A 13,970-nucleotide genomic window follows, 5' to 3' on the forward strand; every position below is an offset into this window, starting at 1 on the left:
CGATAGTGCACGCCGGTGTTCGGTAAACGTCGAATGAGAGGTGCCCATTGGAGCACATAACTATTAAATTTAAAAATGGCAGTTTAGCGCTTCCCTTCATCTCTTGGGTAAATGTGATCTTCAGGTACATTGCATCAATAGTGTCCAACATAGTGTTTATGTCGCTTTTCGGGACAATCGTCAAGATGTCATCGACATATCTCAGCCACATTTTCGGTAATACTTCTTTTTGGTCCATATTCTGCTCTATTGATGACATAAAGATCTCGTTAATTAGTGGGAATAATGGATTTTGCGTAGCTACTCCCGAAGTGGTCTGAAAAAATCTTCTTTTGAAGGTAAAATAATTTTCGTTCATACACAGGGCTACCAATTTTTGTATTGCCTAGTTTTCTTTGCCAAACTGTAGGAGCCATCCTTGGAATTTTGTCAGGGCTTCTTTCACGGGTGTGTTCGGGAACAGAGCCGCCCAAAAATTTTGTTTTAAGAGCATAATTCCAACCTTTATTCAGCAGGTTCAAATTTTTCTTGTGTAAACATCATTGAGAACTTGTTGATCACGTAATTCGGGGTCTCACTCACAGTTGCTCTTTTAGGTAGACCCTCGCTATGTGCTCTAATTAATTGTTTCAACTTCTTCCAAAGTAGCGTTTGTCAGGCTTGGTTGACCTTAAACATGGGAAAGTTATCCAGAAACTGCATTCATTTGTTATGCTTAAATAGTTGTACCTATATCTAATATGTTCTTCAAGCATATTTCAATATTTAATTCACATCTCATGTGATCGAAAAATTAAACAAAACGAAACGCAGAATTAAAAATATTCCCAGTTTATTAAAGTAATATACATAATTCAGATCACTTGCAGTAAAAGTATAAAAACAACATATGGATACAATCAACAAACTTAAAACTATTCTTAATCTATTTACACCAATGTATGCCTATCAGCGAGAGGTTAAATCAACATAATGAAGAAGTTTACAGGATCAGTCGTCATATCAGCGTAATATTAAATACAATCGTTTTCTGATAGGGGCCTATCTTCCTGCGAACTCTTCCACAGATGTCGAGAAAATCGATTAAAATGTATTTTTTCAATCGATCAAAAAGTCTTCAACGGCAACATATTTTAATAATTGATTAGCAATCCTTCCGAACACTGAAGATAACCTCTTTTGTAGCTGAGGTCGCATAGTTTGCGCTACTTCCAAACCATTTTCACGAAGGAACAAGTTAGAGGCATCCGCTGGAATTGCAAAGAAATTAATTAATAATCAAAGTTAATTAATATTGGATATAAGGCAGGTCTATATATAACATCAGTGATTAATAAATATCACCGGTCTATAGGTAATATCAGGGAGATAGTATATCATCGTATACGATACTTACTCAAAACTTGATTATTATGAAGGACGTTCGAAATGCTCAATTTAACTGATTTAAAGTCAAGATCAAGATTAAGGTGATCAACATGCAGGTAAGTTTTGCCATTTTTCACTTTCGTTGAAACTTTGCCCAATAAATGAGCTGTGACACCCTCTGAAAAGTGCATAAATATTGTTTATTAAAAGATACAATATATTATATTTCAGATGACATTGAGACCGAAAACAAACAAGAACTATTACTTACGGAAAACACCATGCAGATCACCTCCACCAGATGCAGGAATAATCAACAATACACCGGAACTGGTATATTTAGTTTCGATTGAAAGTTTTGGTATAATTATTGTTGCTTCGAAAGGTTTATCATTTTCACTTAATTTTATTGATTTCACTTGATAATTACTGGCACCGAATACTTCGATGTTTTTCATGGAGATCTTGTAACCTTGAGGACCGTCGGTGAGTTGAAGGTCTAGAGTGTCCATAATGAAGGGTTCAACGGAGGGCATCTGAAATCAAGGAAGACCATAGCAAAATATTAATTGAGGAAGTAGTCATAAGAAAAAAACGAGATTTTAATACATTTGCTGGGAGTTTAATTGAACTTCGGAATTTTCTTTTATGCACATTCTTTTAATTATGAAAACCAAGATGAGAAACCTTGACGTAACTTTGAACCTTCCTGCCCATGGATGGAGCTGAATTACTTTACTGCATTTGCTTGTCATACATATTTTAAAACAATTTTTTATATGTACACTAAATGGGGCGGAAATTCATTAGAATTTAAGTTCTTAGAGGAATAATATTGCATTGGGTCATTGCTGAAGTTGTATGATGACCTCAAGCGACTAAGAGCGAACTACTGAACTCTTAGTACAAGTCAAACAGGAAGAAGAAAATATGAGCCTTAAAAAAGCAATATCTGAAAATAGTCAGATGGTTTTGAGTAGCTATTAATTAAACACATTTATCTCAATCTCTCCCGTATGTTATATTATTTTCTATTATTATCTAAAAATCTAGTAGTAGTCTCACGAAGGTTCCACTAAGTAGTATCATTGTTATTAATAAAACTCATCGAAATTCGGCAAAACAAGGTGAACCCCATAGACCATCTAGGTACGTCACCTATATATTTTTCGGTTTCAGACATCATTCAAACAAGGTCAGGCTTATTTAAGCTTAATCACTAACAGTTTAAGCAAACTAAGATTAACACATACGAATTTGATAAGATAGGAAAAATTTTACACTATCCACTTTTGATATATTGCAAATTATTTCTTCTTCTTTTTACTCACTACTTTGAATTTATTTCACTAATTCTATTCTATATTTATTTTAATTAAAGGTTCTAAATAATAATCACTTTATACATACCTCAATCGAAGGAATTCCTTTAGCTAGATATGGGCTTAAGTGCTGCAAGGATTGTTTATAGCATTCGATGATTTGTGGATCAGATTTCCTACATTGTTTTATGTATTCAGCTGAAAAATAAATTAATATCAATTAAGGAAGTATTTACATCCGAAACGTATCACTATGAACACACACTATAGCATGCCTTTATTTTGTCTTTATTTTGTGGAGAATTCTGCCAAAATATCCAAAATTCGGAGCTGCAATTATTTTACAGAAAACAGCTACAAGCGAGATAAGATTTGATTTACTATCTGAATCTATCTATTTGAAAAACTATCTGAATCTGCACATCAAGCTAAATATCTTACAGTTTCTCTTCGTATGCATAATATATCAGCGAAAAATTTTCTGACGCGCGATACTTTTCTCTTGTCTTTTTTTGACCTTCCATAACCCCTTGATATATGGTATTAAAACCAGTTACAATAAATTATATATTTAATCACTTCTCAAGAATTACCAAGAGAAAGATTACCCGGAATAGAAGTCAACCTGCTATCAAATTATGAGATTCTCTGAATTTCAAGTTACATCAGATACTTTAGATACACGTGATCAGTTAAAACGCGTTCTTACTTTTTAAATCCCGTAACAGTCTATTGTGTAATGTACTCGAAAACTCTACATTAAACATTAAAATTTCACGGAATACTTTGTTCTGACGTAGAAGAGTGTCCAATTTTTAGTTTATTTCGCGGTCAAAGATGAAAAGATTACGCCTCACCTGTTGCTATCTGAGCCGTTTAAATGGCAGAAGCATGCAATGAATTAAATTAATGTTTATAATAACTTTAAAAATTCATACGTAACTCAGGCTAGTAGGTATTGTCCTGCCTTAGATCATCCGTCCGTATATTACGTAGTTCCTCCGTCACGGAATATAATTTAAATTCGGACGTAGGCATATCAATGGGGCAATAATCAGGTCAATGCATCTTATTATTAGTTAGGGTAGATACAAGGAGAGTAGCCTCTGTAGAATACAAATAGCAGGTAATAGGCAATAAAACGTCACAGAACGTTCTCAGAAGTATGTGTAGTTGGTGGATTGAAAGAACATGCACCTCTTCACTGTCGTAAAAACATATACATCTGTACAACATGTTACGTAGCTATAACATTGAAGTCTTATTTTTTTCAAGCTTTCATTCTGCTAATAAAGTTTTTTTTTTTGTTTCTCACACTTGATTTTGTGAAACGACAAATGATAAAGCCCAGCCCGTCCCGGAAAAAAATCCTATTTAAATTCGTGTATTGCCGATGTAGACCAAATTTTCAATTGCAATAATCCCGAGCCCGACCGGAAATTTGACTTATGAAATTTGCATACTAACTACAGTTGATGCCTCAAATCGTAAGAGTTCTTTGATTGAGAGTGAGATTAATGGAGAATTAGACTTCTTTTAAACCGGGTACGGTATACCAGCGGAGATGTTAACTAGGCTTTGCATCCGCTTGTATAAATATCAAGCGTGAACTTCACATAGACCTTCACTTCAAAGTAAGAGCGTCGATAGACGTCTCCTCTTTCTCATTTTTAAGTCCTTCCACAGGCGGTAGAGTTCACCAAAAATGCTTGGCTACCTCTCCCTAATAAGAATCATCGATAGTACCACGTTGCACAAGACTCCAATAGTACCAAAAAGCAGATTTGATCTGTTACGTGTTAGTACACGTTTTCGGTATTCAAAATTCCCTGTAGTCATAAAACTCAATCTCTTCTCATATATTTCACTATTTGCGGTCATTGAACGAATGCAGCATCGTCTTTCACTATTTATTGTTTTTAGAATGATTTCAGAGAATTATTAACGTTACTATTGCATACTAATACTTGTATAATAAATAACTTCAAAGGTGAGGAAAAATTTATTAGATATATAAATGTCATGTGGGATGTTCAAAGTGATAATATTCCGATATGTGGTTAGTTAACTCCAGTTCATCAATTAAAAACTACGAATAGAAAAAAAGCGTCGCTAACATAATGGGTTCAGTTCAAAACGATCACAAAATAATCTTGCTTTGTTTTTAAATCTCATTGGAAAACCAAATTGCTTATAAAACGAGGCAACATATATGATATTTTTTCAATTCCAAAATAGACCATTGGCTTGCTTAAATCTGTCAAATGTAGCAGGCAAATATACACATTCCTGAACAGACAAATGCGTTATATTTTTGAACTCACCTCTTCTGGTTGGATACAATTTCGCATTTCAAAGGAGCTTTTCCAAATGAATATAGAAAATTACTTGAAATTTGTCACCCTAACGTAAAGACGCATTCACCAAGCGGCTATTGGAAGGACACCCAGAACAAAAATCCTTGACATATGAGGATTTGTTGGCAGTGGTTGCATCAAAGGCACACACGTATCGAAGTAATCAAACAAACTTCCTACCGATTCATGTTCTCTCCCACATGGGCCATATGGAGTCCTAGAGTTGAAACTAGATGGTTCAGGTAAAAATTTCCCGCAAGCTTCGGAATCCAATACCCTACTTTGCATCGATTCCAAGGAAGTTGACCACCGATTTGAAATAGGACGTTCCAAACTAGTTAGTCCAGCTAACGCACTATCCCTGGCAACCTACGAAACTTTCGGCAACTTTCTGCTCTTTGATAAGGGAGCAGTTTAAGAAAGATGCAGTACAAGTATGCTAACTTTGGTGAGAAGAGCCACAACGCACGAAACCGAGAATCAAGTTAATTCAGATGAAGCTCAGTCACTACTGGACCTGAGGTACTCACTTGAGATGATCGAAATACCTGGCAAGGATTCAGAAAAGCTAAAGTTAATGGGGTTCATGTCTGTAGCTAGTATTCCTCTCAGACATGAAATTAGAACATTATTACATGAAACGAGCGACCCAGTACCATCGCCAGATTGTGGGATTTTTTTCCCAGACTTATCCATACAACGCAAAGCATTCAACACTTCTTGTTTGTTTTTTTTTATTTATTAATTTATATATAATCGGAAAACAGAATCTTTCTATCACATTCTCTAACGCACAATTGGACTCAGTATAAATAAAAGTGCTTCCATCAAAAGATACGTCATCACACTAAATCTATATTTCTATGTCAATGGTCATTAGAAGACCTTTGACATTATTATTGTATATTTGTAAACGCATCAAAAAAACACCAATCAATGAGTTCAAGGTGTAAATCAACATAACACGATGAAGGCGATAAAAAGAGTATCTAAAATTTTTGGTTCGATTGATTACAAGTTTAATTTTCATTCGATTCATTTTTCTTTAGATATTTACGAAATTCCACAAGCTTTCTAAGGTAAAGTTGTCAGATTAGAGTGCCTATCATGAATTATTACAATCTTTTTATATTTTGCTATCTAATTTCAAAACTTTGAAGTAGTGAATGCGAAATTTTGCATTTGATTGAGTGAATTTTCAGCAAGAAAAAGATAGAAATATCAATGCATATGTGTATAGGATCTTATATTCATAGCAATAAACACGAACAGCATGCAGTTTGCACATTTTGTTATCCAAAGACAATGTGAAAGGCACTCATTGTGAAATTAGTAAACGAGACTGCATTGAGTGGAAATTACTGCAAAATTATTTCAACACTTCAAAACGTGTTTATACTGATATCAAATGGATTTAGATAGATTATGGGATTTCAACGGAAAGTTTTGAAAAAGCAAGTTTTTTTTCAATTACTTATGCTGCTCAGTAAAGAACTATATGTTATGAAAAAACAACCTAGGAAATATGAAAAGATAAGAACGAGTCTAATTCTTAAGAATTTCAAGTAGCATGATGAATGGAAAATTTCTAGTAGAATTAAATGAATAGATAAACAGCCTAGCATCTGACAGAATTTGTAGCAGCAACTTCTATTGTCCATTGTTTAGAATTTACAATTGAGTTTACCTTTGAAAATTTTGCCCTTGAATAAGCACGTATGCGGCAGAGCGTTACATTTCAATGTTAATTCAAATAAGGACGAATTTCTATTCTTTCCAAAACGCCATTGATAGAAGTCATTAACAAAAAGAATAATCATTGAAGGAGTATGCATCTCTTTTGCTTCAAAACTCTACTCAGAGGGTGACTTACAGGAAATATAATATTTATTTCTCTGCTCTATTGATTACTATTGTCTCCTTTTTAAGTCACCATCACTGAGCCTAAACTTCAATGTCAGCAAATGTCAGTAAAGCGACACATCAATTAAAATTACTATAAACTCATTACATAAAGGCTACAAATCCAGTGTCCTAGCTACTAACAAGACTTACGGCCGTAGAGATAAAAACGGGGCGCGGGGTGAAAATTACACGAACCTGAGTTGAAAATTATGCGGGCATACTTATTATTTTTTTTAATTGAAATTTTTATTTCGGGCTACTTAGAAAATTCCTGGCCCGGGAGAATCCACCTCTTTCCACCACCTCTCGTCAGGCTTGAAAACAGCCTCATCAAAAAAGTTTAATTTTAGAAAATTATGTTGTTTTTAGCTTTAGCCAATTTTAGAGGTGGCGTTAACACTTTAGGAATTGAAAACTGTTTAAATAGGCTTCCACCCCAATCCGGACACTTCAAAAATAGTTACAATCATCAAACTAGGATCGATTTTATTCAAAACTCAAAATAGGATAGTTCGTAGAATGCTGGGCTGAACGTGTGACATTACCCGAGTATACCCGAAGCAAGATTTGCTTAGGGATATATCCTAGGGGCACGTTTTATGCATTACAAATCACATCACAACACTTCTTCCTTCCAAATAGCCACCAATAGGAGGACTCTATAAAAAGCAAGAAACTGCCCTGCTAGCTAGTGCAATTGCCGACCTAAGAATCAAACCCAATACATATTCAAATATTAAACCTTTTTTGTTTAAGATCCGGACAACCCATGAAAATAAACTATGTAAATAAAAATATAGTATATTAATCACTAACTCTTTCCGCATTTCTGACTATACCAGCTTCTTCCTCCCGCAAAGAAAATTAACCATAAAAATATTTTAAAAAGTGAACATTTTGAACAACTAGAGGGGTCCCTCAACATCATATCAAAGCACACAAAACTTTAGTTTAAACCTCCACAAGCATGAGGCGAAAAAATGATAAAAAAGTGGTCAGCATGAATTTACTACTCATTGAATTCAACAAAGGAGATTATCAAGTAGTTTGCATACAAAAAAACACAATCTACGAAGTTATCAGAAATTTCCCGAAGACTGAAAACCCCAGCGAGATTTTTGTTTAGGATATGAGAGATCCTAAATCCACACCCACTTGATGTTGGAGCGTACCAAAAGGAGAGCAACTCAATATCCAACAATAATAATCGTTGGGTCTAAGTGTTTTAGAAAATATATTTCAAGCCTGTAAGGATACCCTGTATAAGATGCTGATTTTTCATCACAGTTTCCTTACATGTTAAAATAAGGTAAAATAAATGGAGAAGACTTACATGAATTGTTCGAGTCAATACTCCTGGCAATATTTCAAATAGAGATACTAACAGAAAACGGGAAGAATTGTTATGGAGAGAGTCTTCTCTGGTTAAAAGTGGAGCATCAAACCCTTGTCAAAGTAAGCTATAAGAGCAAATATCTAAGGATCAAATTTAATTTTTTTTTAACTAACTAGAATTGTAATATTCAGATGCGTATCGATGATGTACCCTTACTCCTTAGATGCTTCATCAATATTCCGAATTTGAGATATAGCTCTGCCGTTTTGGTTGATAGAAGCCAACTCCAGAAAATCTTTTGACTATTTAACCAACTCAAATCTATTGCATCTATCGGCAACATCTTTTAAAGAAACAAGCATATTATAGAGTATACTCACGGTACCCAGATTTATTCCTTCTGATGGAATAATTATTTTTAGTGGGTTTACTTCTTTGGCCATCAATTTCATTAAGACGTGTTGCTGGAGGAAGTTTAAGAGTAAGCAAACCAATATGATTTGATAGCCAGCAAATTAAGAAGATAATAAGGGAGTTTGATATTAGAAAACTTCAAACATTCCAACATTCTCCTTTAGAAAATTAGAATTTATCCAACGATCCACCTTCTTTTATTCCGAATCTAAACTAGATACATCTAAAGTCCACCATATCTAACTAGCAATCTGCAGACATATATCAGACAAATGACTCTTCTATTAAACTATTTGCTGTTGAATCATCATCCTTTTGCTCCATTAAGCTAAAGATTGAACTTTAAACTCCTACCTAATTTATTGGTTACATATGGAATACTCAAATTTGCGGTTACCAAGAACTTATTCCTCATAAGTTTTTTTCAAAATCAAACTAATTACAATGCCCACTTCTAAGCGAAAAGATACCTTCAAAAACTCGTAGATCTAAACATGTGAGTGCAATCAACAATTTTCAAACAACTTTCTTCAACACATCAGTTCCACTATGAACGAATGTTAAGAGCAATTTCCTTGAACTTTTATCTACCACCAAATGCAGCAAACAAAAACCACTACCTCAATAGAAAGAGCTGCAATTTTATGTAACTTTTTCGCTTCATAACTACGAGCAAAAATATCTACAAGTTGTAAATGCTAAATATTTAAGATGTTTCCACAACAAAATTACGAGTACAATAAACTTACGAGGAGCATTCGCGGCGATTGCAAGCAAAGCCACACTGACTCCTATTAACGTTAGTTGAAACATGTTTTTATCTAATTGCAAAGATTCACAGAATCAAAATCACTTTGTCGGAAGTATCCCAGAAAATTATCTGGTAATTGTTCACTAGGAATTATTTCACTTTTACTTCACTAACTGCTAGACTAATTTGAAGAGATGTTAAGTCTGCAAAGTAAGAACTAAATCTGAAGATACGCGGTTGAATGTTAATGTATAAAAGTGAACAAAACTTAGATACATGTTTTGCTTAAAACTGCAGATTCAATAATCTTCATGAGTTTAAAATTTAAGGAGGGATGATGTCGTTAAAATGTATTAGTAGTGGTACACTATATATAATCAAGACGAGAATATCTGACTGTTAAGTGGAAGATAAATCCAATTTATACTTGCATCTACTATAACAGTGATGTAAATTGGGATGCTGTTGATCAACTTTTGACTTGTTATGTCTGTCTTCGATTTATTATGTGTGCTGTTAGCTTTGAGATTGATGCAGCAATGATTGCAAATTTACGAGGGTAATAAGCATCCTATGTGTCAGCGACAATATTATGATGAACTTCAAGATCTGAAACTTACATGAATAAGTAAATTTAACGGAAAAAACTGATGGAGTGCTATTTAGGAAGTATGGGAATTATGTATTCAAGGATAATTCCTGAAACATTGATCATATTCCGAGGATTTACAGAAGTAGTTGTACTTTTGTACTATATGTTGTATAAATTCAGCAATGATGTTCCTCCGACATACGTATCTATGAATGTAATGAATATATTATCTCAGGCTAGTCGACCACATTATCGAATGGAACATATTGAAAAAAAACTGGTAGGGCTAATACCCAGGTACGAATCCCAGCATATAGTCCCTGCAGTGAGGAGAACATAAAGACTTCTCATATCATATTAGTCTGACCTCACATAAGCTGTAAAGATATATTACCCAGGAAAATAGCAAACCGTAAAATGGGACTTAACCAAGGGCACCTAGTCGAATAGGGCGGGACTATTTATTTAAACGAACTGTGAGAGGATATACAATAAGCTAAACAACTTATTAATAGCAACAAGAACAACCTTGCTCCTGCAAACAGCCTGAATTTACTAGAATTATTCTTACTCTTCTAACATAATTTAATAAATTTATTATCTCACACTATGGCTTCTCGAAAGTATATGAACGAGAGAGCCTAGCAACGATATAACTGTTTTTTCTTTTAAACAGGATATCATTTTGTCTGCACTTTCATACAATGTGGTGGCTTTGAGATGGTGCTTTTTCAAGCCCAAATATATCCCCAAAAACCAACATCCTGATCAAATATTGGGAAGACCATTACTTCAAACGTATTGTATGTCGTAATCTTGTAAACCAAAAGACGTTAACCCCAACATATGCACATTTCAATCAAATATTATTCGCCTTTGCAAAAAAATTGCAGAGTAAGCTGTCATACTATACTTAAAGTCATAAGCGCCTTCAATCATTTTTTTCACCTTAAAAATCACGGGAAAAGTGTAAATGTAGGTCTCATTTCATTTCGAACAATTCCAACATGCACAACTTACAAAAAAAAACTTGCTAACTAATGATAAAGCGGGAAAGCACTTGACATTGAGATTTTGTTATTAACGCAGTTTTTTTCTTATATTCTCATTAACTAGTTTTTCAGTTTTGAAGCCGATGCCCGATTACGTGAATCGTATTCGTACGAGCTGATTATGGGCACACAAACAAATCCACGAAAAACATACATCGAAATTAGTGAGATTCAAGGTTGATGCATTTTTCAAGAAATGGAAATGGTTGTATCTTAAAATGTCCATAAAAAAGATATACTGAATAGATGGAGTCGGTCATGTTTGGTGTCAGCGGAAAAAGCTTCAGTGAAAATAGTAATTTGCATGAACGGTCATAGTGCCATGTGGATGTTAGTAACGAAAAAAAAAATTAATAAGATATTTTGTAATTAGCAAAGAGGAAATTAGCAATAAATCTTGTATTGTATTGTAGGGTATTGGTCATGAGAGCTCATTACAAATGATGTCTGTAATTTTATTGCGCTTAATTATGGTCAACCAAACTTGAATTTTATGCAACTTTTTTCTGCTTGAACTACTACAAGTTGTGGTAGTAGAACTAATAATACTATTATAATTCTGATGTAAGAAAAGCAAAGATAATACATTAAAATAACTGGGCTCTATTCCAAACCCCCTTATTAAAGGAAAAGGGAAAAATAGGAGGATGTACATTTTTAATCCAAAAGATTGATTCCCACATCAAGGCTCAACGTATACCTACAAAATATGATAAAATTTGGGGTCTTTCGAATCATTGAGTGCGGAGGCAGTTAAATGTCAGGTACACCATAATACAATGAGAGGAAGAAAGCATTTAATGGAGGAGTTTTCTGACTTATTGATAGTTTGGAGCATCTCATTATGAAGACTACCACACTAAAATCGCTAATAATGGCGCAGTTCAACCTCTAGGCCCCACCAAGGTAAAGAGAACCACTGATGCGATCAGAAGTGACTTGCATAGGCAGCTGATGCAAAAACAGATGAAGCAAGAGGCCCCTCTAACCTCCACTTCCATTCCATCATATGGATAGATGTGCTTACATTGTGTAGCACATACTGCTTCTTCGAATAGATGGAATGAATGTTAAATTCAGGGTACAGGTTACAATAGAAGCTTTCTACTGAATATAGACCTCTTCGAAACTGTTCCTCCCTCCTGAACCCTTCCCTCCCTTTCTAGGCGGATAACTTTTCTCATGCTCAGAAAGAATGATAACTTTATTACTAACTTTGCCATGCAACTAATCTTTTACCATAATAATAAATATATCCTTTCGGGTGGGGGAGGAGGGCTGAACTGAAGTATGCTCTCAATAACCGCAGTAGCTATGGCATTTTAGCGTGGTACAATAACCCACTTGGGCCCCTCAAAAGTCTATATGCATGTCGACCCTATTACCATGTATGACCCATATTTTTCACTATAACCTAATGTGAATTGCTGCTAGACAGGGACCCGCTAAGCAACACTACTCTACTTAAAGACATTGGTTCCCATCTCAAGGTAACTGATCTGTAACCGCTAAGTCTCCACACATGTATACAACGTCCAAATTGTCCACAAATTGGGAAATATCAAACTATGTAAAGTACGTATCTATTTCCCTTCGAAGTACAGTAACGCCTTGGACAAATGAATAAACATACTTGAAAATCAAATGAATTTTCAAATTGTAAGTAATATAATTTCAAACCAACATCGACGACTGTTGGGTTTCATTTTTATTTGTATATTGCATATTCCAATTTACTGAAGAACCGAAAAAAAAGCATTTAACTGAAATCGGTACAAGGAGACTTCTTTATTACAGTGCACCACTGGGTTTATTGGCCACAAATAAAGATATGCAGGGGTATCTATTAGCGGGCATCAAACCGTGGGTACCATCGTAATTTTGCAACAGCTGACCAACAGAAGAGAAAATCAGCCATAATGTTCACTCAAAAAAAAAAACGAATATACAATCCAACATCTTCGTATTTGCGTAACATATGCGAATACATACATATACATGTATGTAATTTAGCTAGAAAGGTTAAGTTAATTATCGAATTTGAGTGTACACATTACTTTTGTGAATTCATGCACTCGTATATGCACAAATTGAAACCGGCAAATCCAATATCATATTCGTGAAAAGTATATACTTCTGGATTCATTTTGCGGATAAAGGTTGCATTTGCACGGAAGTCACTTATTTTTTTATTTAGTTATTAAATATTTACAGCACTCTCATAGTCGATCTCTGATTTGAAGTTTTGTTTTTTCAAGCTCTCTGCAACCGGAATTCAATTTTCATTACCTAAACTAATATGAAATTAGTTTCGTAATATTAAATTTATTTACAGAACATATTAATGATATATTAAGCAAACAAATGTTGAATCTTATAGCTTATGTGAGACAGAACTTATATCTTGTTTTCTATCAATCAGTGAAACTTATCAATAAATATAACAGAAATTGTGCCTATTGATATTTCATATTTTGTTTTCAAGAATTGAATTAAAAAAAATAGATAAATCAAAGGTACTGGTCGGACTTGTGACTGAAGTAAAGCTAGAAAAACAAAATTATTATTGTATCAGAGGCAAGACTCTTACATAAAATTCATTATTCGTTGTTACGATAATATAGACTAAAAGCCTGTTTTGGTCAACTATGACAAGATAAAAATATCATATAATAATGATAAGATATTTGTTTGATTCTAACTTGCTTGACTGCAAAAACAATCAACTATTGCTACTCCCAATCTAAGATATAACACTATGACAACACTAAATGTGAATAGTTGTTTGAACAAAAAAATCTAGCAGCTAGTTTTGACGTAAATACTTTTTTATTACCTTACCGGCATTTTCAAATTATACTTGCCATATTTCG

The 13,970-nt window shown here is 34.1% G+C and overlaps 1 protein-coding gene across 1 annotated transcript; it reads right to left on the bottom strand.

Moving 5' to 3' along the window:
* Positions 1 to 810: 810 nt before the first annotated feature.
* Positions 811 to 9,706, bottom strand: LOC119660234 (protein takeout-like). The gene is made up of 5 exons (XM_038068680.1): positions 9,452 to 9,706; positions 2,779 to 2,888; positions 1,640 to 1,904; positions 1,397 to 1,546; positions 811 to 1,250 (listed from the first exon to the last, which is right to left on the bottom strand). Exons 1-5 carry the CDS (start codon positions 9,513 to 9,515, stop codon positions 1,099 to 1,101), a joined length of 741 nt encoding a protein of 246 aa, XP_037924608.1. The 5' UTR covers positions 9,516 to 9,706; the 3' UTR covers positions 811 to 1,098.
* Between the last annotated feature and the right edge of the window lie 4,264 nt (positions 9,707 to 13,970).

Source organism: Hermetia illucens, chromosome 6 (genome assembly GCF_905115235.1).
Source record: "Hermetia illucens chromosome 6, iHerIll2.2.curated.20191125, whole genome shotgun sequence".
Taxonomy (NCBI): domain Eukaryota; kingdom Metazoa; phylum Arthropoda; class Insecta; order Diptera; family Stratiomyidae; genus Hermetia; species Hermetia illucens.

Excerpts from the sequence above, each read along its gene's own strand:
- LOC119660234 (XM_038068680.1), bottom strand. The coding sequence starts at position 9,515 with ATGTTTCAACTAACGTTAATAGGAGTCAGTGTGGCTTTGCTTGCAATC. Across the intron at positions 1,547-1,639 it reads TGATCTGCATGGTGTTTTCC|AGGGTGTCACAGCTCATTTA; the intron begins GTAAGTAATAGT and ends TGCACTTTTCAG. Across the intron at positions 1,251-1,396 it reads TCATAATAATCAAGTTTTGA|CGGATGCCTCTAACTTGTTC; the intron begins GTAAGTATCGTA and ends TTGCAATTCCAG.